The sequence below is a fragment of the Hylaeus anthracinus genome, unplaced genomic scaffold (assembly GCF_026225885.1).
Source record: "Hylaeus anthracinus isolate JK02 unplaced genomic scaffold, UHH_iyHylAnth1.0_haploid 3, whole genome shotgun sequence".
Lineage (NCBI taxonomy): Eukaryota > Metazoa > Arthropoda > Insecta > Hymenoptera > Colletidae > Hylaeus > Hylaeus anthracinus.
The window spans coordinates 12,384,563-12,409,187 of NW_026535284.1; the positions used below are offsets into that span (position 1 = coordinate 12,384,563).

The 24,625-nt window shown below is 44.9% G+C and overlaps 1 protein-coding gene across 5 annotated transcripts in view; it reads left to right on the forward strand.

The window, feature by feature from the left end:
• Positions 1 to 24,625, forward strand: part of LOC128893980 (nephrin-like) — a 348,887-nt gene that overhangs the window by 264,272 nt on the left and 59,990 nt on the right. For all 5 annotated transcript variants that reach the window (XM_054155333.1, XM_054155335.1, XM_054155334.1 and 2 more), the window contains 3 exons: positions 11,394 to 11,504; positions 22,034 to 22,124; positions 23,082 to 23,194. In XM_054155333.1, the coding sequence (XP_054011308.1) occupies positions 11,394 to 11,504; positions 22,034 to 22,124; positions 23,082 to 23,194 (315 nt within the window). The remainder of the gene's footprint in view (positions 1 to 11,393; positions 11,505 to 22,033; positions 22,125 to 23,081; positions 23,195 to 24,625) is intronic.

Sequence of the window (24,625 nt, forward strand, 5' to 3'; positions counted from 1 at the left end):
CGCAGGCCAGATCGCGCGTCGAGATGGCATTCACGAACCGAAATTACATGTCACGAAAAAATTCGCTTATTATTCCGCTCTCGGCTACCGGAGGACGATATCACCCGCATTTTTGCGCAAGATTATTTATCCAACCTGCCTGCTCCTACCTCCGAGCATTTCCAAGGAATGCCCCCTCTCGAAGAAAAGTTCTGCTTCTATACGTTGCGATATCTTCGGGGAAACTGTCGAGGTACTCTTCGTTAAATAATCCGAATGCATGGTCCAATCTTGAGCGAGTTGATGGGGAAGCTTTGAAGCAAGCATCTGAAAAATAACAGAAAACACTGATTCAACTTCCACTGTTTATGGCTTGTACCGTACTGTACATTATATCGATAAGAGTTAAGATTTGGATTAATCCATAGAGTGCTTTACGTTTCCACCAGATCGATCTACCTTACGGACTATTCTATATAACTAAGCTCTACAGAGGGTAGGTACTTAACTGCTTATGTCTCTAATGTCCCTCGGTGAGCATTAAACTCAGACATCCAGTGTCTTCGTTCCTCCCTTTTCCCTTCCCCTAAATGAACGCAAACCAAATGAAAAAACTCCAGCTATGACTCGAACGAATCAGAGCCCTCCGCCACGTCTTTTCGAGTCGCGATCGATGTTCGTCGCTCACTCCCCCGATTAAAAATGTTATCTCTTTCATTGTTCATCACGCGTAGCGGGAACGGCTTAGGATTTATGGAACACACTTCCGCGCATAATGATTACCGTTCGCCGTGCGAACAATTCTTTATTTGCATTTTTATTGTTCCTGCGCGTATCTGAAAAACGCGACCGAGCGGCGAACAAATGCGCGACTAAATAAACGCTCTAATAAATTCCCACGGACGATACAGCCAACCGCGTAACGGGGCCGCATCGATGAACGCGAACGAAATATTTTTCCAGCCTCTGGGACGGCGTTTCCCCAGCCAGGCACAATGCTTGCTCGGTAAGGGTTTTGATCGGCGTCGCCGGACGGTTTAACCGTTCCCTCGTTTCCTCCCTTATTGTCGCTGGGACAGTTAATCCCCCTGAGAGGAATGGGGTTGCAGCACCCGGCGAAGAGTGCACACGCGTTTCAGGTGTGCATACACAAACGGTAAATTGTTATCGACAACTTTGCACCGTCATTTGTACACATCCTCCCTAGTTACCTGCACTCTTTTTTCATGGAAGATTACGTAGTGGTTTCGAGGATACGGCTCGCGGTTCATATTATTTTTAACCATTTGTGAGCAATATCCTGGGTATTAAAAAACGTCCGGGTGTAGGAAATATAGTGTGTAATTCTGTATTATAATTGTGAGTTGGTGGAGGTTTTGGTTTACCTTTTGCGAATGGGGGAATACCCCTAGGAGGTATTCTTTATTGTTGGGGGAGCAGATTTGTTATTTTATGATACGAATACTGTTTGAGGTATTAGTTTGAAAATTTTCATCATTTATACACGATTTACCAAGTTGTTTATTCCAGACGAATTGCTGGATTATCTACTGCCCCAGGAGAAGTTCTCAGTGGCTGTCTGATTTTCACATTTAATCTTTGTAAGGACTCGCGACATCGTATTAAATCCCACGTTAAATGTTCATAACTCTGCATACTCGAGGTCTTCTCGTAAATAGATTTCTCCACTGATTTCGCGCTTTTTCTTTGAATTTTGAACACAATGGTAAAAGTTCCCTGTTTCCCGGACGGTTTAACCGTTCTCTCGCTTTCACCCTTATTGTCGCCAGGACAGTTAATGCTACCCAGGAGAATAGGGTTGCGAGGAGTACAGGCTCGTTGCAGGTGTGCACACACAAAGGGTAAATTGTTATCGACAAGAATATCATTGTCCGTGTGGTCGTTCTGTGTTGGTTAAGGCGACGTTTTCTCGCTCAGAGGAGATAAATCGATTCTCGAACAATTACCACCCTCGTAATACACGCCGTCTAACCGGTACGCCAACAGAAGCCACGCCGTTCTGGCACGACTTCCACGCTCTGGCTCCTTTTTTCGCCACCACCGCCGTCGTCTCCGCCTTCTCGAGTCTCGCGCCGCTCTTCTGGTTCGCCGTCTTTCTCCGCGGCTTTTCATCCTTTCCCCATTTTTTTTTTTCTGTCTGCGGCAATCTTGGATTATCCTGCCCGCGCGACGATCTCCAAAGGAACGAGCACCAGCACTCGAGAAAGGACTCTCGAAGACGCGCGGAAATTCCACGGTGCGGGCAAACTCCGCGCGCCATGTACATACTTCACGAATACTTGCTCTTGATGCTGGTATGCGAGCACAACGGTGTCGGAGGAAAATGTAATCCATGATTACTGAGTAATCTGACAATTCAACCGTTCATAATGCGAGTCCATCTTTTTGAAAAAAAAAAAAGAAAAAAAGGCTGAAACGATATTCCTTTCGTGGACGTGTTAGCGACGTAAATTGGAAAATAATCCTACGACTACTTGTTACGAAAATGGTGGGAATACGTGTTGCGACAAAATAATGTCGACGAAAAAATATTCCAAAAATAATCGGACGCTCGCAATGCAATCAGTGCTCAATTTGGACTTACTGTGTTTGATACAATTGTTGGAACGTTTTCAATTAAATTTGAAAATTTACCACGTTTGCCGATTGAGAAGCTTGTAGATATAATAAATGAAAATAGCCTGGAAACGGCCTATACGCGAGCTTTTAATTGCGTTTCGACTCTTTGTTTTGGAATCATGTTTGGAAACCTGTGAATATTACAATAAAAATAATGAGAACACGCAAGCTAAAAATAATAAACGTGTGTAAATCACGGCAATAAAACGGAATGTTAACGAGCAGACGTACTCTTTTTTTAAACGTTGTTTGTAAAAAAATAGGAATTTACAATCAAAAGTGATGTTTCCAAACTTTTTACTGGTAGTGTATATAATAGCAATCCTTCAAGGAGCTAGACTCGGGAAGGTTTAATAATATCTGAGCGTGATGGATTTTTAACTCGACACACTGTATCCGAACGAACATAATCCATTAATATTCTTAATTCTCCTCGTCGCGTCAACGTCCGCGGAAAATCGGTTAAAACGAACGGAAATTTAGAATTTTCTTGGTCGACTGGATCTTTGGGGAAATTTCCACGGCGGCTTCACAACATTCGTCGGAAATAGTCGAGCGAAATTTTCACCGCGTCGCTCTTCAAACATCCGCGGAAAAATAATTATTAATCCAGTGGAAGAATGTCGCTAACGAAAGCTCTGGGCAACTTCAGAGTGTTCAGTGGCGCGAAAATTTCCGTGAAATATTTTCTTGCGTCGAGGGGCAAGCTAGAAATTGTTGAAAGGATTGCGAAGAACCTGAAATATTTGCATTGTAAATATCGAACACTAGCATGATTTTCAAGACACCTGTTTTCACGTGTACTCGGTCATTTAAAATTCCAATCGAGTGACTGAATATTCCCTCTTAATATTTCAAAAATATTTATTCTATCAATGCAAAAAGGTAAAAAAAAGGTTCATACAAGACGTCGTATAGTTTATTATTAATTGCTACTATTTCTACCATTTGTATAATAAAATTGTGTCTCCTCGAAATGAAAGAAAAATGCAGTTTCATTCGACTGTATAATTGTTCTCTGATCCACCCCTGAAGTTGCACGCAGATTACGTCATTCTACGTCCCCTTTAATTCACCTGGTGACGACAAACTTTTGGCGGGTAGTGTATGTATTCGAGCGCCGTGATACCACGCGACACGACGTAGCGCGCGCCGCCTTGGATTTCAATAAAAACGTCAAAATTTATTTTCAAATTCGTCGCCGTGGAACGCCGCCCCATCGTTCATGCTCCTTGTCAGCCTCGAGCACGTCGTCCTCGCGAACCAGATCCTCTTTCGTTCCTCCCCCTTTCACGCTGCTAACGGCTCGTGAGCTACCAGCGTAGTCGATAGCGACAACGCCGTAGTTTCCCATGAAAACTCGAACTCGTATCCCCAGTCGCGACGTCTACCTCGCGAAAATCCGCTGTTTCGACATTGTTGCGAGACGACCGATAAAAATAACGAGAAAGATTACACATGAAGAAAGAGGAAGAGAAAGAGAAACGAGAACTCGAAACGACGTTTTCCTCGGAGACGTTCGTGCTCCGAGTTCCAGTCAATTTTTCTCTGCCAAGGGTCCCAGCCGATTGCTAGGCTCCTCCTTTCGTAAATCAGAGAAGCATGGATTCATAGCCGAGGGTTTAACGACATCCAGAGGCTGCATCGGTTAGAAAGATGACGTTTCATAGGGGACGGAGGGTTACATCTTCGCTCTATCGACTATTCTACGCTGCACACTATTGCTACGAGTTCTTAACCCTTAGCAGTCCAAATTTTCTGATTTCGGTACATTTTTGTCGTGTGCTCACTCGACATAGGAACGCAAAGGGTTAAGATACTCCAGGTGTACATACTCAACTCATATCACCTCAAATATCTTCTAAACTATTAATCAGAAGATTCCAAAGCTACACACATTCGAAGCCACTCGACATTCCAAGCCTTGTGTCTCTACAGAAACTGACTTCTCAGACCTAGCAAGAGGGTTTCCTAGCGAGCCTAAGTAAAAATTAATCTACCCTGCTCATATTCGACACGAAACTGATCTTTCTGGCTGCGATACACGGACAGAGCGTGAAACAGCGAAGGGGTAGCCCCGGCTGGTGAACGGTTTGTCAGGAGGTCGTGAATTAATTCGCGCCAACGCCTATTCTGTCCCTCCCGTTCCTCCATCCCCGAAGCCTCCCTTCTGGAAAGTTAAATTCACGACTCGCGCGAGCTACACGAGTTTCCACTATCGTTCTAAAATTCAAACGAGCCACCGGTGCACGGCCGTGCCACTCGATCGTCGAGGTCGCGCGGTGGTTTTAAAATACTCGACCCAGCGACAACACCTGGGGAGACTGAGACGACCCTGCGAAACGAGTACAGCGCAGACGGGGTGGGCAATTTTTTCAAGGCGCATTGAAACATCATAGGGTTCGCGATAAGGGTTGCTTTCGCCGAGATGGAGGTATATAGATTCGATTTAAAAATACTGGAGGTTGCGAGGGAACGTTACAGGTACCTACTTTGGTACATGGATATATTATTACTCATAGAAGAGGGTAAGCCTACCTTTTAATTTTAACAAATTTCTTCAATAGACAGAGGACATGAATACGTATAGGACTGACATGTTTCCGCGAATTTTCAAAGGGAATGAAGAATCACTTTTGAAAACCTTATTAATGACAATTTAAAGCTAATAAGATTCCACGAGAGATGGTGGTAGCGCACAGATGAATAGAATTCAAAGGATGGAGGGCAGTTAGAGAAGGGGTTGAGGGACGCTGGCATAAACGACAGCCAGACTGCAACCGCGGTATTATATTTCGCTGATTCATTCGTTGGGCATCGTCCGCGTAAACGAGCGGGTCGACGTTTCGGTAATTAGTCGAGTTGAAGGAAATTTCCATAACAATGTAAGAATTATGACGTTAAATCGAGCATCGGTGGCTATAATTCTCGTAGATCACCGGACGTCGCTGCGCGAGAATATCGTTGGTAACGAACGCTTTGAATTATTATAACTGGGGATGGGCGTAGGGGTTCCTGATCGAACGAATCTATTTAACGGATAATCCCTCAACATCCGTGGCTCCTGTATCAAAACAAATGGTAGATTGTAACGCGGTCACCGCGAAGAGACCCGAGCCGGTGCTCCTCCATCGGGCGACGCTGTTAAATCGTGCAACGAATTCCGAAATAATTCCCCGTCTATCGGGATATTTGTAATTATTGCGTTTCGAAACGCTTTGCGCATTGGAAATTCGCCTGGAATTACAAGTCGTGCCCGCCCCGTCGCTTTGACCTGCGGTTTTTCGCGTCGTTTTAATCGCCCGTTCCGGTCCCCATTAATACGAAGCACCTGAATAATTATTCACGACAGCGTTGAAGTCACCCCCTCTTGAAAATCGCATACTAATATCGAACCGCGAATTATCATGCCAAATTTAATTTTTACTCGATGGATCTGGGATGCTTTAGCACTGAAAATTGAAGTATTATCGAATCTCTCCATAGTAGGATCTGTTATTTAAAATAAGAAAATATCTTTTCTTATCAATTTTATACTTAATCGTCCCTTCGATTACATATTCCCAGAACAAAACAAGGACGTTAATTCTATGCGAAAATTGTCGACGCTCGGAGGCGCAGCATTTCCAACCCTTAAGATCGAATGATATTCGAAGGAACACCGAACCGAACGGGAGTAAATTGCTCGGAAGCCCGCAACAGAGGGAATTGAATGGCCATCGCTGGTAACGGCAGATCTGCGCGCTGGGAGGCGACTTCAGATATACATACATACATATATATATGCGCGGCTATGGCACACAGGGCCGCCTATTTTCCAGCCAGCCCTGAAATTATCGGCGCGGTCTGAGCGAGGTCCATTGATTACCACTGGTAATTGGCATTACAAGCCCCCTCCCCCGCCCTATCCACCGACTGCAACCCCCCTCGCCCTTCACGGCACTCGACCTCTTCCAACGCAGTCCCGCGAGGACCTGGATATATTCTCTGTATCGGCATTGAAAGTCAACCGTTTTATCGGGGACGCGAGAAACCACTCGAGTGTTGCGAGTCTTCTATTCTCAGCGGCAGCCATTCCAGATTTAATCCGTATGGAGAAATGTGTGCATCGTTCCTCGGTTCAAAAATAAACCGCATTCAACCAGCTCGTGCTGGTTAAAATTTTATATGGGACATCTGCGTGGCGGTCACCAACCCTCCATTCAATGAATTCTAGTTCACCTTGCGAGGGAGAAGTCATTTCTTGGGAATAAAATTACAATTGATGCTCGCAAGTTGAAAGAATAATTAAAAAACAGATTTAGTCCAGAATAACCTTCATCGTTAATAATGGAAATGCAGCCAACATCCGCCGTACCGAGTCCCTCGACAATTTCATACTCCTCCACACGAACACATTCGCGCACGTACTTTCAGCTTCTTGGGGGTCACACCGCTTCTCTCATAAATAATTATAAAAGTCCTACTTACAAAGGAGCCAAGCGGAAAAGCTGCGTTGCATATTTATGTTTTCCAAAATATGCATTTATTTAAGCCGAGCGGGGTTTAATGGGAATCTGATTTAAATACTTTAAAGACGACCGATCAATAGCCAATATGCGATGGAACTCAATCTAGCTAAGAGAACGAGAAATTATACCTATACTTAATTACCTATATTTAATCTCATGGTCAACCGAAGGATATTCGTTGTAAAATAATATTTTGCTCGATTTAATTTCTAGATAATAGAATAGTTACTGACTAGAAAAACAGTGCAGAATATTATTCACGATTATAATTACCGAATACTTGGTAATGTTTAGCAAATAATGATACACGATTAACTGCGAATGGTTATGCGCATTACTGATTTACGATTGGAGATTGAAAACGTGGCTTTCGATCCACTATCAGCGATTGTTACGGAAAAACTAGTCAAAAAAACGATCCTAAAGTAATCACTATCCAATTCCGTGGGAGCTTTTTAACACGATCCAACGAATTGATCGACATTCGACCGGACTTTATAATTGAAAGACGCATCCTTTGACCCCACCCTCATCGGTTTTTTAATTCCTGGCAACGGCCGTCCGCGGCTCGTAATACTTAGACAACGCTTAATCCCCTTCATATCGCTAATCGGATGAACCATACGATCGAATCAGTTAATTGGACCAGAGATCAATCTTAATTTCCCTCGTAAATCCAGTTACGTAATCTTCGCAGTTATCCCCTTGACGGATCTAATGGGAGGGGATGTGCAACGCAACTCTTCGCTTGGATGGAGCCAGAGTGCATTTTGTTTTGTTTGCTGATGCATTCGTTTCGATTACGCTTGTGTGTCGCTGTTGGATCCGAACGCTCGCCTTCAGTCGGATATAGCAAAATTTTATTCGAGTGTACGTCACGTATGGTTATTATTATCGTTACTACTTTATCGAATCGCTTACCCATGCTTGGCAACAATTCTGTCGCCCCGTAGATAGTTACTGGGATTGGTCACGAAGCAATCTGAAACGAACAAAACGATAGAACTAGTATCTGCTCCCATGGACCTCTGTGATAAGTATAAACAAAATAGTTTCCATTCATCTATATTAAAGCCTTTCGCACAACTTTGTCTACATTCGTAGGGCATCAAAGGGATTCCCTAACACAGTTTCTCGAGCTGTTCAAGGCAGGAGTCCAAGAGCTTGCGACCTCCTAGAAGTCTGACCTTGAATACACCTTAAAATGAACTTGGAACGGCTCGCAAACAGCTCGATCGAAATTTCGTCGCAGTTCCAGCAACTCCCAACGAATTCGACCGTGCTCGAACCGTCCCCGGAAGAAATGTTTACCGTAGACGTTTTCCGCTCGTGGGAAATTGTATCCCGTGTATTGGCAGCGAACGAAATCGAACGATGTAACGTGAACTCGATCAGTTCGCTGGCTTTTCGCAATTCGTGACGCTGCCCCCGAGCGTTCGTTCGGTCAGTTCGCTTTTTTCTTCTCTCTTTTTTTTTTTTTTGCCGAGAATTCGATATAAATGGATCTGGCTTTACATCCGAACGGCGTTAGTATCACGAGGTTAACGACACAGAGTTCTGGTGCTTCGGAACGCTCGAAAATCGCGGGGATATCGACGAACGAGTCGCGAAGCAGCTTAATCAAGCGATTCGTGTTTCGGTAAAATTCAATTTCGAGCGATTCCGATGCGAAGCAGCGACGAAATTTTATCCCCCCTGATACGGCCGTACCCCTCTTTGTTTCGTTGGAACGTGCGTGTAAAGTATTCGCGAAGATTTATGGCCGCTTTTCAATCCATAATCGGCTGTGTCGACGAAAATTCCACGGCTCGTTCTCGCCGCGGGGCGGGCAGAGTATTAAGTTCGATACGATTTAAAAAAAATGGAGTCAAACCAATGAACAATCCTTAGCCATCTACAAAACATCCCTAGCTAACATTAAACAATTAGGCCCTATGCCTATAATAATTTCAGTTACCCTCTTGGTTTCCTATAAAGATGTTCTTTATTCGACGTCATCGACAGCCTAATCATTTTTTTTTTTCTTTTTTATCATAGACTCGCGGTCACGTATTTCAAATCGCTCGGAACTAAAAGCGCTTTAACAGAGTGAAATTGTTCGACAGCAATTCGAATCGTTAATATGCGAACGCAGGTACGGCGGTTTATTTGTTTTAATTTTTCCGAGCAACGTTTCATCGATAACGCATCGATTACAGTCGAATATCACAGGTCAAACGGTTTTCATGCCACCGTTCGTATAGTGTTCACGAATATTTAGATTAGACGACGGTGATTCTATGAAATTGGTTTGCAAATGTTACCGCTGTGCGTCGAACATTCACAGTGTTGATCAAGGTGTCGCGATCATTTTTATATCATTTCTCCTGTACCTAAAGTTTAAAAATACAGATAGCGGTGACTTCAGAGTCACGCTTCATTATAGATAATGAAGAGTTTCAAGTCGAAATAATTGCTCATCTATCCAAAGTGGTATGGAAAACTGCGTAACAGATTGCCACGGCTCCGAATGGATTATCCCCTGACGCTGTGATTCACATTTTAATGACGAAGTTTGTCAATCAAAATTTACGATGGACAGAGGACTAACGGAAGAAGCTTAGGCTACTATATCTGGAGCGCTCTGTGCAGCAAGAACCGTAACGTTATTTCGGATTTCGTGCAGTTTACGACGCGGCTCGATTGCTTCGCGCAGTTTTTTTCCCCTCGTCGCGACATCGTAGAACCGAACGACCGTTTCCATATCCGCTTAAAGCAATTTTTTGAGTGGTCGGTCGATCCTATATACTCGGATCGGTAGAGAATTCTGTTTCTACGAAATCCGTAGCAATCGTTTCGCGACACAGCCCGATATACCAGTGGAATACGTTCTCTCATCTGTGAATGCAAACTTATTATCGACATAAAATTGGAAATCCGTTTGTTTGTGATTTCCCTATAACTCTGAGTGTTGCTGTCCGATTCAGATGAAAATTTTTATGGGGTGTTCTCTGGTACTGATGGTAGGTACAGGTTGCCTAATTTCAGGGGAAATTGGTTGAAATTATAATTGTAAAGTGATCAAAATACTCTGTATAAGTCTATATGTCTACGTGTTAACATTTCTCGAGCAACTTTGCATTCCTAAAATGTTCGTTCTAAAATAATACGAACACTTGTACAACTGGTATTTTCTAAACGACGAGCCCGTATGAAGTTTTCAACGAGAAAAAGGCTCGAGTAATGGAACTGTATCCGCGCATTTCTCTATTGGCGTAACACGGCCGTTGCGCGATACTAAATATCGATAGACGACTCCTCTGTCATCGACGAATTGCGCGAAAGTCGGCGCGTTACGCCGACCATTGTCCGCTTTCGATGGATTTTTGTCGGTCAAAATACGCTTTCAATCGCCCGAAAAATAGCGAAACGATTCCATTCACAAGTGTTGTTTGAACATTTTTTAGCTTAGCGTCGAAAACAACTTTTTTCCATAGAACCGATGTGTTTCGGCCTTCGATACAAACCCAGCAGAAAACTGATTTAAAAGCGATTGGTTCGCTCCCCAAACGATACTGTACATTGGATGTTTCAGAAACAAAATTTAGGTAAATACTAAAACGAAACAAGATCAGCTTTAAAAATAAAACGAAAGCATCGCGATTTCTCTGGTTTAAACATTTTCTATCGCACCCCTTTCGTCGTCTAATTTGAAAAATACCGGCGGTAAAGCTTCCCCCGGTCGAACGTCGACTAAACAGACCGATAGGGAAAGGGATAGTGGAAACCAGAACAAATGTAGGCGTGGCTGCGTCGTAACCTCGCTGATAAAGCATCGAATACGCGGGACGTATGCAGGTAACTTCCAAAATAACGAAAAAGCGAGAGGAGTATCCAGTTTGGCTTATCCGGAGCCTCCGGTCCGAGAACGAATATTCCTGGGAAAAAATATCGCCCCGCTTAATCCGCAAACGATCATACCTACACGCGAATCGATACTGTCCGGGGCTACAGTTGGAGGGAATTTGTTTTCAAAGGACCTAGCTCGAAAGTGGCTCTCGATCTATTTCTAACTTTTTTACCAGCCTGAAGAGGAACTCCTCTGCAGGGTATCGCGGCACCGTGCCAATCGTTTTAAAAAGTTTCCCTTTTCCCTGTTTTTCAAATATTTCGATCGACAGCCCCGAAAATGGAAGCCGACATCCGCCAGAGAGTTCAATCGGTTTTAAAGCGACCAGTTACGAGGCTCGCTCGTTCTGACTTCGATTCTCCTTTCTGTCGCAGTGCCGCCAGAACAGCCGACCATTCTGGATCAATGGGGCAGGATAGTGAACGGGACAGCAGGACCTTACGAAGAAGGCGACACCCCCTCACTGACGTGCCGCGTGACCGGTGGTAAGTCTAGTCAATTATTAACAAACCCGCCAGAAGGCATTCCGTGTACGACTTGTTGGGAAACTCGATCCAACTTTTTATCAAATTTCGCTTAAAGATATTGGATAGCCGTTTTCTTTCTGGGGGTGAAATAGTGGACGACGCTTGTGAGTTGCAGATCTCAACGAAGTAGCAATTTAAAATTATGATAGAGAAGAACCTAATATTTCATTGATTAAAAATACAAACTTTTAAAGAATGTACTTGTTTGAATGTGGTGTAGAAGAAATGACATTACATTTCCGTCCTCCTAATAAATTTATTTACATGATAGACAGAAATTCAGATAATTAACAGCTCATTATCACTGGAAAAATCACTCAAATCCATCGATAAGAATTTACTTTCATCGCTAAAATCCTGAATGAATATCCTACACGTCTACAGAAGTGAAGCTAACAAGGAAGAACTAAAGAGGACGAACATCGTCAGTTAGTCCCCGACAGACGTCCCGACGCGGTCATTTCTGTCGATCGACGAAGCGTCCCCCGTTAAGCGCGTGGCCAACTTCCTACTCGTTCGTCCAAGTTTTCATCCGCGGAAACACCTCCGACCCCGACCGTTTCCGTCTCAAACCCGGACGACTCCCGCGCAACCCTGAGATACATGGAATTCGGTAAACGCCCCCAACTTCGTCAAGTTTTTAACGGCGCCTCGAATTTTAGCCCAAGTAAACATGGGACTCGGAGAATAAAACTTTTACTTTCTCGTCGGTTTGGATCCTCCTGGTTCGAGGCGATGGCACGCATGGCTTCACCTGGAAGAGAACTTCGATCGGGGCTCTCCGAGGGGACGTCGATAGAGAGAGGGTACACGCGAAGGGATCGACAGAGGGGGCGTGATGGAAGGGCTGACGGAGTCATTGGTGTCGCCAGTTATTAGATCAGGCAACTTTTTATCGACGAACGGGGCTAAGTGAAAAGTTCCACGTTCCACCCGCCAAGTCCCTCCGAGAGGGGGTCGACGGGCTGACGGAAGCAGGGAAGAACGAAGGAGGAAGGTTGGGGCAGTAGGTAGCGAAGGATCAAGCGTTCCTCGGGTGGAACGAGAGAGGAAGCGCCGAACTACCGAGGTTCCGGTGTTTACTTTGGCAACTGGATCTAAATTTCTGTTTATAACTGCGGCAACTTCTTCGTCCGCCTTAAAAGATTATTTCCTCCCCTCTAGCCCTGCGGCCACGTCCCACTTCATCCCGGCTGTCTGTCGAGCCCTCTTCCTTGGGCGGGAGACGTCCGCTGTTCTACGCCCAGATTGAATGGGGCCGCGTTCTTTGACGACGGATTTGCTCGCGATTATGGGGAAATCGGTGTTATTAAGTAGAGTGTATTTTAACTTAAATTGGAACTATGGTGTACTTGGAAACTCGTGAAACCCTTGGCGGTGGTGCATTAAACTTCGGCAGTGAGAAGTAACTCTAGAAGAGGTCTTAACACCGCTGAAGACTAGATCTACTTTAACACGTTGGCTGCCGGACTAAAACTCGTGAAAATTTCTATCGAGCTAGAATGTTGTCTCAAGACTATTGAAGATTAGACAATGTAAGACTTGTCCTAGTATTTCATTGTATGTTTTGTCTGCATTGATAAGCAACAAGTGACGTTAAAGATAATAACGAGGACGCACCGTACAGATCGACGACCCCTTTGAACTCATTACTTCGATAATTATCCACCTCGATTACTCCAGGATTCTTAGTTCCCCATTCCCTGCAATAATCGAGGTCCCGGTATAATCCTCTCGCCAAACAGATTTCACGGAGTATCGCCGTGCCGAGGCTCGAATAGAAAACAGGGGCCGATAAATAACGGTGTTTGGGGACCGATGGAAGACGCGAAAATCGTTTTCGATCTATGCACACCCCGTAAACCGGATAACTATGATACAAATACAGAGGTGTTCGACGACGATTCAATGCTCATCGTCGGCGCAGGCGAGCGATGAATACATCGAAATTCGAAGCCCAGGAATATTGCCGTATGCAGATTCGATGGGAATTGCATCGACGCTGCGCATCGATCATACGCACTGCGGCGTATAAATTGAATATCGAGAAGATCGGCTTATCCTTAACAATACGCTCGCCGGAACCGCTGCAAACGATCCCGTTAGAACGGGAAGGGGGACCTGGAACTTTCATTTAATTGTAAATCATCCTTAAAGAGGGAAGAGAAGATTGGCCTCGCCCCTCCCCGCATCCTCGCGGAATTCAGTTGCTAGCCAAATATTTGTTTTCCTTCCCCCCCCTTTTTTGCACGATTTTTTTTTTCACCGTCCGCACCGCGGCGTCTGAAATTTATTTTTTCGACGAGTGGGATCGGTCGGCAATATCTCTTCAGTCCCGCGCAAACCGATCGATAAAATTTAACGATTTTTCCACCACCGCCGTGTTTGTTCGATTTGCCAAACGCATTTTTCCACATATTCGTTTCCCCGCCGCAAACTGTCCCGGGAAAGGGTGGATTCCATGTTTGGAAGCAAATCGGAAAAAGCAAAGTAGGTAGGGTAGTTTAGGGAAAATAAAAAATCGTCACTTGCTGAATCATTTGCTGGTTCCTGTGGCCGTGATTCCTTCCGCGTTGAGGTAAATCCTGATTTGATTGCGAGAGTGGATCTTATTAACCCTTCGGCCTGCAACGACGAGTACGACTCGTGGTAAGGAATTTGTTCGACTACGAAAAAATAATACTACAAGTCAAGCAATTCTCGCAGTTTCATTTCCTATAATTTCGACCCAACACCTGCCTTGACAATAAAATATTTCCGAGCGATCCCTACATCAAACTTTCAAATTGGTCCTTCTTCATTTCCACCATGAATTGCTAGTCGCCGTGTGTAAGTCCTAGCCAGTGCACGGTATTCCTGTTCGCGCGGCACTTCGGCGAAGATTTGCAATTCAATCGGCGCGCACAGGGGGGTCGGAAACGCTAGCCGCCAATGCAAAATTACACCGGGGTATACTTTACCGATTAAATGTTAATTCGCTGGAGCGACTTCTTGGTCGGCGGGCTTTCGACCCTCCCTTAACGGAGCGCTGTAAGATCGCGAGTATCAACGCGGCGCAGGCTATTTACGTGGGAAAAATCATCTCGAACGGGAACGATACCCAGATCCGATTATTCAAACGAGAAAACCGGGCGAACGGCGGACCGGGACGACGAATTCTACTTTATCCTTTGGCTGGGCGTAAAAAGTTCGCAGACCCCGCGTTTTATTGCGGGCTTGTTGTTTGCGATATTTAATATCGGCGAGAAGGAAAGTTTTTGTTTGGTCGTTCCGGAATTCGATATCGATTCGGAGGATGCACTTTTTCGCAACAATTTTCGTGTTTCTGCCGGGACAATTCGGCGTTTATTTTAAGCGGAGCCTCCGTCGATTGCTTAGACTTGCAAGGGGAGGGTTGTTTAAATTAATCGGCTTTACTAGGACTTACAATTGAGCCGTTCGCTGCACAAATCGACTAACACCACTTTTTGAAAAATCTTAAATCTAATGAGTCAGCTCTGGCGTTCTCTTTTCAGAGCGCGCACCTACGTGTGTCGTGAAAATCAAGCTACGACAGATATAGTCGCATAAACGTAGAGTAAATATTGGAACGCAAAGACGGCTACAAATTAGGTCGTCCCAAAAATTCGTCCCATTTCTATGTACGTCTGGCACTTAAATTAATATGTAAAGTATATTCTGAAATAACCAATGATAATACTCGACATGATACGATTGAATTACAAATTAGCCCTAGAGAAATAGATAGCTTAAAAGAAAAGCAACTCTCTCCTTTCAATCAATTAAAAACATTCTGCAGCTCGTACAAAAATAAATCCAATTCCTTCAGAGAAAATACAATTAAATTTAGAAGTTTTCAGGGAAGAGCGTTATCTTGCGAATAAATGATCACTAGGTTTATTCGCGTTCTCCCCAGTCGATCTTTTTTATACGAGGTCGTGATTTCGTAGGAAGAGCGTGACCGTGTTCGCCCCCTACCTTAGCTAGATACGAACTGGACAGTCTAATCTTCATAAAGTGGATGAAACCGTCAGAACGGAACTCGCTGACGGCCGACACCGAAATTCGAAAAAGGAAAGGACGACTGTTCGCCATTGCAATCCTTCGTTGGCATTTCTGGGGACGAGATTTACCGCGGGGCTTCGAGGACGCGCGAACAACGCAATAAAAACGCGCGAGCCGCCGGCATTAAACGCGTTCGTTCCTGCTTCGACGGCCATTTTAATTTGTCGGTCCCCGTCCTCACCTGGAAAACCGAACCGGACACCGAGCGTTAATTACACGTGACGCGAGCTAATACGCGGAGCTTTATCTTTTTCCCTGGGCGAACGATAAATATTCTCTCGATGGCGATGCACCCGACAGCGATTAACTATAACCGGAAAGGAGGTTGGAACCTTTTCTAAACAGAATTTGGATCGACCTGGAACTGCAGGGATTATTACAAAATTTAGAATTTAAAGGGGGTTGAAAAGTGGAGTTTCTCCAAGCAATTCTTCAGGCATGTATCTACACTGTTTGTAAACAAATTTTGGCAATAGATAGTAGTAACTGTAGCTAATGTTTCTTTGCGTTGAATAGCCTATACGTTGTGGTAGAGCATGAAAAGCTCGATTCATTTCAAGCTTGAATGCTTTCAAAATTATAATCAATAAAAATGACCAAGAAGAAAGAAAATGTCCTCTCCCCCCCCCCCCCCCCTTGTTATCGACGCGTGGCCAATTTCATCGACCCGCCACGGCTCTGATTTCTATCGTTTAATCCACTCGGCTACCAACATCCCTCTCTCAACCGCTCTATTATACGCGATTTACAACTAAGCCTAACTCCCTTCCCTCCCCCCCCCCCCAGCGAGCTTCGTGTTATCTATAATTTATGGCAATAGCGGTGAGAAAATTTTACGACTCAGCCAGCTCACGAAATTTATTGCCAATTACTTGACTTCGTGCCCGGAAAGAATCGAGGGTCCTTCTTCGAGGATGTATACGCACGTAAAGGTGAGGTCTTCCTTCCCCTATCTCCCATCCCCCTTCTCAACCTACCCCGGAATCCAGAGAAAATTCCTTTTCCCTTTTCGCCTCCTGCATACAGGATCCGTGAGAGATTTCGCCCCGGTACGAGACTGAATTCACCGCTTGAAAATAATAAACGAACTCTCCTGTAAACCCCCGCGCGTCCAATTTCGTGATCGTTGTCGCCTTTGTTTTTTCCATCCACGGTTTCCCTCGCTTTTCGCATTAAAAACCCGACACGTGTAATTAACGAAAGAGGAAAGGCGACACACTCGTGGTAAACGACAAATTTAAAACATCTTCGTTACTATTCTTTCGATTACGAAGAATAGTAAATTTCAAAGATAAAAAATTGAAGACAGGATCTACTTGGTCAATTTTTGTAGGTTTTGGACTCGATACGATAAATTGATAAATCAGCATCAGACATGATTGGGCAAGAGGACGAGCCAGTTTTCTCGGATGATTATCCGAGCCGGAGGGAGAGGTTCGTCGAGGGGGTCTCCTCTCTTTTCTTCGTCCTCTTTCGCTCTCCTGTCATCAAGCGCGATGCACTTTGCCTATTTCCCTGGGGTGTACGCATAATGTCGCGGGATCGCAATCTGCTCGCGCCGTATTGGCCGAGCAAGGGGGGAATATTTATTTTTCAATCCTCCACGCGGAACCGGAACTCACGGGCGCCATAAAGGATATTAAAAATCATTCGAGAGCGAGCCAACGAGGACACCCGCCGCGCGCCTTCAAAGAGAGTTAAATTTCCTCGTATCGGCATCAACCTGCTCCGGTAACGCGTGACCTACTACGTTTTGTCCATTAAAAATATTGCAAATTTTCTGTTTACCGTTCCAAGGAACGGTCTCTGATTGCTTTCTGCGCGTTCTCGCTGAGCCTCGAATTTTCTCAGCCCTCGAATCGTATCTCGGGGGTTAGAGTTCGCCCTCGTGCCAGAGACCTACGTTTCAGTCTTTGTATTTTCCAATTTCTATGTGTGTAGCGGTTATTTGTATACCGTAACTTCAGATTCCCACTTTTTAAGGTATAACGATAACAATAGACTCAGGAAAAGTTTGTTCGCCCCAGTATACGGTAATTGGGGTGGCCGTGCACATGCGGTGAGGTTGTTTCGCATATTTCCCTCATAGTTAACGAATTATACACCTTCGAACGGCGAGTATCTTAATTAATTAAAATTAAACACGGACCATCTTCCTTCACTGTCTTCGCTACGCGAAGTATAATGTTCGTATACAAAAGCTGAAATTTTTCCTGGTTGATTCTAAGGGTTCTCATAAATGAGCCAACCGCTTCTTTGATTCAATTCGGAGTAAAAACGCGGAGGAAAAGGTCGTTCCGCGCGTTTTTTGGATTCCTGAGAGGACATTAATTTATGAAACTGAATACGTAAAAAGCAATCTTCATTCTACCCCTGCGATACCGTTAGATACCGAGGAAAACTCCATTTAATTAGTGTTTAATTTATTCCTGAAGGGGGATCGAAACGTAGAATGAATGATAAACGTTGTATTTGAGAAAGCAATTTTTTAATTGAATGCTAATTGAACTGGCAGTAATATATTGCGTGCAGAAGACACATAATTGATTTCTACACCTGATAGTTCCACCCCGAGCTTCACTTTCCCTGCTCCATTTTTCTACCATCCTCCCAAACATAAATCCTTTATGCTTGCAGTGTTGTTACCAAAATTTGTTAGACCTACATCCGAATGCAAAGGGATCCTAAAAGCCTCTTTTATAAATCAACGTTTATCAGAACATTTTACTAGGCCCAGAAACGTGCGATCGAAACGTTCAATAAAAATAATAAACCCCATCTCATCGTTTAAACATTATCGGTTTCCACCAAGTGCGAACTCACCCCGCGTACTTTCAACCCCGAAACGTTCCTCGTTAGCCTGGAGTGTCATTCATTAGTTCCTGAACACTTGTAACCGCCGACCCGGTACCCACAGGGATTATCGTTGTATTCGTTAAACGTGGAACGGTCGACGAAGGTTCGACTTATCGTCGCCGGCTGGTTAATCCCGAATCAAGACGTCGATGAAACGAAGGGGCTCGAGGAAGGGCCGCCATGGGGGACGCAGGACGCAAGGACAAAGGGGCGATCCGAAGGAGGGAATCTGGCGAGGATCTCCGAAGTCCTGGTGGATATTTACCTTGCGCAGGAGTTCCCGAACCGATGGTAAACTTGTTAGATGTGGGCGAGTAGCTGCGGACCTCTCTTAATCCTGGAAGATATCGCCCGGTATCCGCGGATTAAAATCCACACTTTAGTGGCTCCCCGTCGCGCAGATAGCGCCAATGTTGTCGTCGTTCCGAGGAAGAGGGGAGAGTTCGAATATAGCCCGACAGTTAAAGTCAACGCCAGGGGCCGAAGCCATTCCCAGACTAACTCGGGACCATCCCTTTCCGCAGCCACGATCTCGCCCCCTAAGCACTCATGCAAACGACCTCACGGCTGGGCTTGCGAATTAACTGGCCTCCCCCGTTGGAAAAATCTTCGACTTCGAATGAACCGAGGAAGCGGAGGAACCGACGACAAGTTCCTTAAATTGTCGGTGGTGGCGATCTATGGGACACTACGGGATTATCAACCCTCTGTTGTTCGTGGGAATGGGATATTCGATTATTAACGAAACTCTTGATGCGGAGATCTCGAGGGGCTTAAGAAATAAAGGTTTTGGAATTTTCTATGCATCTCTCTCTTCTACAATGTGTCTCTAGGCCAAACACCCCAATTTTCTAACGCTCTTTAAGTGAAAAAACTAATACCTACACTCTTCACGGTCCCGTGTATGGGTCAAATGTATGATTTAACGCGGCAATTAATTAAACGCCCCCAGACAGAACGTTCTAACCAAGGAGGGCCTCGAGTCGTGCGAAAAAGGTACAAAAGACGTCCAAGAAAGGTCGGAGGGGTAGAGTCGGAAACAACGAGACGGTTAAAACGCAATCTAGATGGACGAACATCGTGAATAACAACGACGCGCAGGAGCTAATCTAAGCGCGTTTCCATCGGAGATCAGACTTGCAATTTTAAGTGTCGCGGCGATGTTGTGTCGGGGGGCCTGATTAAATTGCGATTCCGGGCACCGTACACCATCGTGAATAACAATGAAAGCCGGCGACGCGAACCCACCCCCCAACAACCCATGCACCAAGCCTGTTTTCCCCGATGCCTTTTCCCGCAACGAGAATTTCACCGTTCGATAGACGCGCGCGCTACGCTTTTTCTCGCTTTATGATTTCTGACCCATTACCGGGGCGCATACCTGACTCTTATAATGCTCGTATATCATTCGAGCCGTTTTATCATCGCCATAACCGGCAGCTTTTTCCAATAAAAATATGCACCTAGCCACCGGGAGCCGCGGCGTATTATTCGAGGGAGATATGTAAATCCGTGATATAATACGGAGTCTATCCACGGAACGTTCCTTCGAATGGAACTCGATACGATATAACCGATATATACAACCCGCCGCGAACCATTTATTTTCGATAAACGCTGCTTTCGCGAAGCACGTACATCGGCGGGAGCGGGGGCCGACCGGTTAAGGAGATCGGAGTTGCGCCGACCCCGAACCCTTATTTATTAGCTCGGTGCACGTGAAACCCTGTTCGGCCACGGTTTGGATGTTGCGGGGCGATAACGCGTGCGAAATTATGCGACAAACTAGCAAAAAGAGTCGCGGATGGTTATTATCCGACACCATCATTGTCCGGATAGAAAACAATAATTCAAACGAAGAATATTGCATCTCACCGCGCAGGTGGATTTATTTCCAAACAATCTGATCTATTTTTCCACAGCGTGAAAGTTCCATTACCGCTGACTAAAGAGTAAATCCTGTATTTTTTATTAACACGAACAAGCGTTACACGCGTATCCAACCCGTATCCCTTTTCATGCGTGGATACTGTCAACGGTCGTTTGTTCGTACCGCAAATTTTTATAAATGCATTATTTTTTCGTGCTTCCATTTGTTTATTCGCAGCGCACCCAGTCCTCCAAAGAGAACTGAAAACGTTACAAATACATCAAGCTCGCTCAACGGCTACAATGAGCTTTCATAATATCATTTAACATGTTTTATCTGACGCCGCGAATAATCGGGAACGTTTGCGCGACTCTTTCGGCCGAGCGTGTTCAAAAGCAATTCACCGCTCCATGCAGTCCCAATTTTTAAATCCGAGCCTCGACAAAACCGTAGTCATCGTTGGAGTGCCAGCTTTTAATATACCCCAGTCGCTTTGATCCATTCTCTCGTTTGTGTGCCGCGCTACAGGGCGTTACACTCGAAACGTACCGCGTAATTACCTGCTTTAAATGTAACGACGCGGAAAAATGTTTCGCACGTCGTTCGAATGGTTTGTGCGAATGTGAACACGGTGCAGACACGACTTTCTAATACCGATCCCGTGTAGAAGTCCGAACGAAGTTCGAAAAGAAATATGGTTAGATACGATACTTTATGATTTGGGGGTTTTCGTATTTAGTGTAAATCGAATTTTAATCCTTGCACCACTTATAAATATTCTATTGTTAAGCTTACAGAAAATTGATTATCTTACTTATTCGATCCGATCAACTTATTATTATCATTATTATTAAAAGAAAGCTGGACTGGTCGCATCCCTATTTTAGCAACTTACAGCAGTCAATTTTGTTTCGATATCGTTATACACCACCCACTGATGCAACCAATTAATAACTAACTAACCAAAATACCTGTTTCCTTCTTTTGCGATTAACGTCGACCAATTCGCGGCGCTCTTTCCGCGCCGGATGCAATTGATATTTATCAATCCCCGGAGCATCGGGAAACTATAACGCGCGGCAGTTATCGGAGCGACCAACCCCGAAGTCCGAGGGTTTTTTGTCTGGAGAGTACCGCATCGAAAACTCTGGGGCATCGACTAATTTAAAAGTTCCCAGGAACTCATCTACCCTTTAGTGGCTTCGGCGAGGCTCGCCCCAACCCCGTGTATACGATCCCCCTGTCCACTCGTGTTTCCAATCCCCACCGCAACCCCTACGGGCATCTATTTCTCCTTTGGTTTCGCGAGGAACAGTCGGACGTCTTTCTCAGCCGCTGGAAACCACTTTCCGCAAGTCGTTACGCTCGCGCTATCCGCGATTTGCTCTGATTTCGCAGCCACCCCCCACTCACCCCCTTAAAGAATGTTTTCGGTATCCCTGTTTCGTAAATCTTCCTTCCCAGGACTCTCTATTAAGACGGGAATGATCATTTTTCAGTCCTAAGCAAGTTTTCACTTACGATCTGAAATTTCTATTTGACGAATGTTTCTATCGAGATCAATGTATAATCTATAGACCAGGAAATTGTGATTTATTTGCAAGCTCGTGATTACTCGTCGAAGAATTACCAGCTGCAAATTTGAGAGAAGAGGGAGTTTTCTGTGCTCCTAACGGTTCGTTAATTTACTTTGCAGGCAAGCCGGAGCCTATGGTCCGGTGGCTCGTCAACGGCCAGGTCAAAGACGAGGAATACGAAAAGAACGCTGGCGACGTCATAGAAAACAGGTACGCTTTTATTCCCCGTCCCCTCGATTTTCTACCGTCGCACCGAAACCTCGAACAGTCTAATTATTCCGTATCGACGAATTCAATTTTTGTTTGTTATATTTTTTTCAACGGAGAAATTGTTTATGGAAAAATAATATTTAACTGGTTAAACTGCAGTACATAGTGCACGCATGCACCAATTTTCATTGCGATGTTGATTATTCCTTCATGGGAACAAAAATTGTAACCGATCGGGACGACTTGGGTAGCATGTCTGACCAAAACTCGATGTTTCTACGCGCGACTCCTTAAGTAAGTATCGAGTTTAGTTCAGCCGTACCTCGTTGTCATGAAAATTACATTTTTAGAACCAGTTACTACCAAACAAATACAACTAAATTGTTGTAACCGCAACAATTGTACACCGCAAGTAGAAGTGGCGAGCAATGGTCAGACGCATTAGCCAAGTCTCGCTAAATTGCACGCATACCATGTGCCCTATTCTTTAATGAGTTTAGTTTCGTGCATTTGCAAGGAAAATGTATAGTCTAAGACATCTGCGTGCCAGGGACACGTTCCCTTGCAACCCTTCCACCCTCTACTTCAGGGTATGCCCGGAGTGACCTACAGTCACTCGATCAAGTAGGAAAATACAAATTCTTCTTGCTCTACGAAGCATGTACAAAAAGGCCGTACAGCAGTATCACAGTAACAATCAATCATAGTCAACTACACGAGGAACATTCTCTTAATCAATTTAACTCAACTTTGTTCCCAGCTACAGGGCGCAATAAGGTGTTGCAAATACAGCGATAGATTACAAACGAAACTTCTTTATTTCGCTTCCTATCCATCTTAATCTCCTACGCCATTAATTTGTCGCGGGAGGCCAAAACATAGGGCTAATGTCCGATGCTGACTTTGTCAAAAACGAAGCACCTTAGACTGAAACACGGACTTTAATTCTGTTTGCAGGTTAACTCTGCAGTCAGTGGGTCGTTCGGATCTAGGCTTGAATTTCACTTGCCAGGCGCAAAACACGGACCTGATCGAACCAAAGGAGTCCTCGATCTCCCTGGACCTTAACCGTGAGTATCAATCATCGTAGTTCGGGTAAATCGTTCAATTCCGGGGAGGGGTTGCGAACACACGGTCGCTATAGGCGATGGGTGGAGACGCCCGTTAAAAGAGGAATGAAATAAAGACAAGAAGTAGATACAAATTCTTATCGCGTGGCTAACAAATCAGAAGCCTCACCCCGAGAGCCTATCTTGTCCCGCGTTAACGATAAGATCTACGAGACAGCGAAAGTGGGCCAACATCCTTTGCTCCCTTGCCGCTGTGAATCGCCTTTAAGGGAAGATAAGGCTAGATAAGACGAGAAATATATTAAATCCTGCCTCGAGCCCCACCCGGCTCATCCATCCAGGGCGACCTCGACGCTCGAAGAAGCCGAAGGAGCCATGAAAGCGGACCAATCTCGAGCTTTCTCAAAATTAGAATTCTTCGTTAACTCACGACCAACCCCACCGTAAACCGTGACGACGAAACGCTAATTTCGCGAGTAAACTGAAAAATTCATAGATCAATTATTCGCCCTAGCAGCATTCGCTGTGGCTCCAAAGTAACGACCAAATGGGAGGGAAACTCGGATGAGACGCCGATGCCTAAAGGAAATCTCGTTTCGACGCGCCACATTCGCCACCCATTACCTTCGGTTACGGGAACCACAAGATTTTCGACAAAATTTTCAGACTTTCGAACCGCGAGATTTTCGACTAAATTTCGTGATACATGTCGAATGTACAATTTCGAATTTCTTCAATAGACATATAGAGCACGAATATTTATGGGATTGACTGTATATTTCTCGATATTAATCTAGATTAATACTTTCTATATTGATCGATAGTAAGTCCATCGTTCGAAATCACGGTTGCTACACACCCAAGACCACCCAAAATTATTCAGTATTTTCCCCACGATTCCAGAAGGTTTCAAAAACACGAAAATCCAACAATCGTAGATCCGTTAGCGGTATCATCGATTTCTCGGAAATATTTACCGTCTACCCGTTGATTTTTCCACGTCCCCTACCTCTGCCCTGCCGTCCGCGAGGTCCCGAAAAACTCGCGTTTTCGCGAAAAAGAAAACAGAGACCCGACAGATCGACCGACCGACGTGGTCGTGATTGATCGGCGCTGAATTATCGGTGCTTCCGAAAGTCACGAAATTTTCGACGAAGCGGACAACGAAATTGAAGGCCCGTTATTGGCGAACGAGAACACACCCATCATAGCGGTGAACGAAAAAAAAAAAAAAAAAAGCCCTGGCGCTTCGCGCCGGAGAGATAACGAAACGGGCATCGAAAGAGGAAAAGGGGTGGATCGTGGGCGGGAGAGGGATGAGAGGGTGTGCGCGAACAGCAGAGGAGCAGAGAGCGAGCGGGACAGAGGAAACGAAGAGAGAGGAGAGAGATTGATCGATGCTCGCTCTTTGATTTTCGCGACCTGGACCAA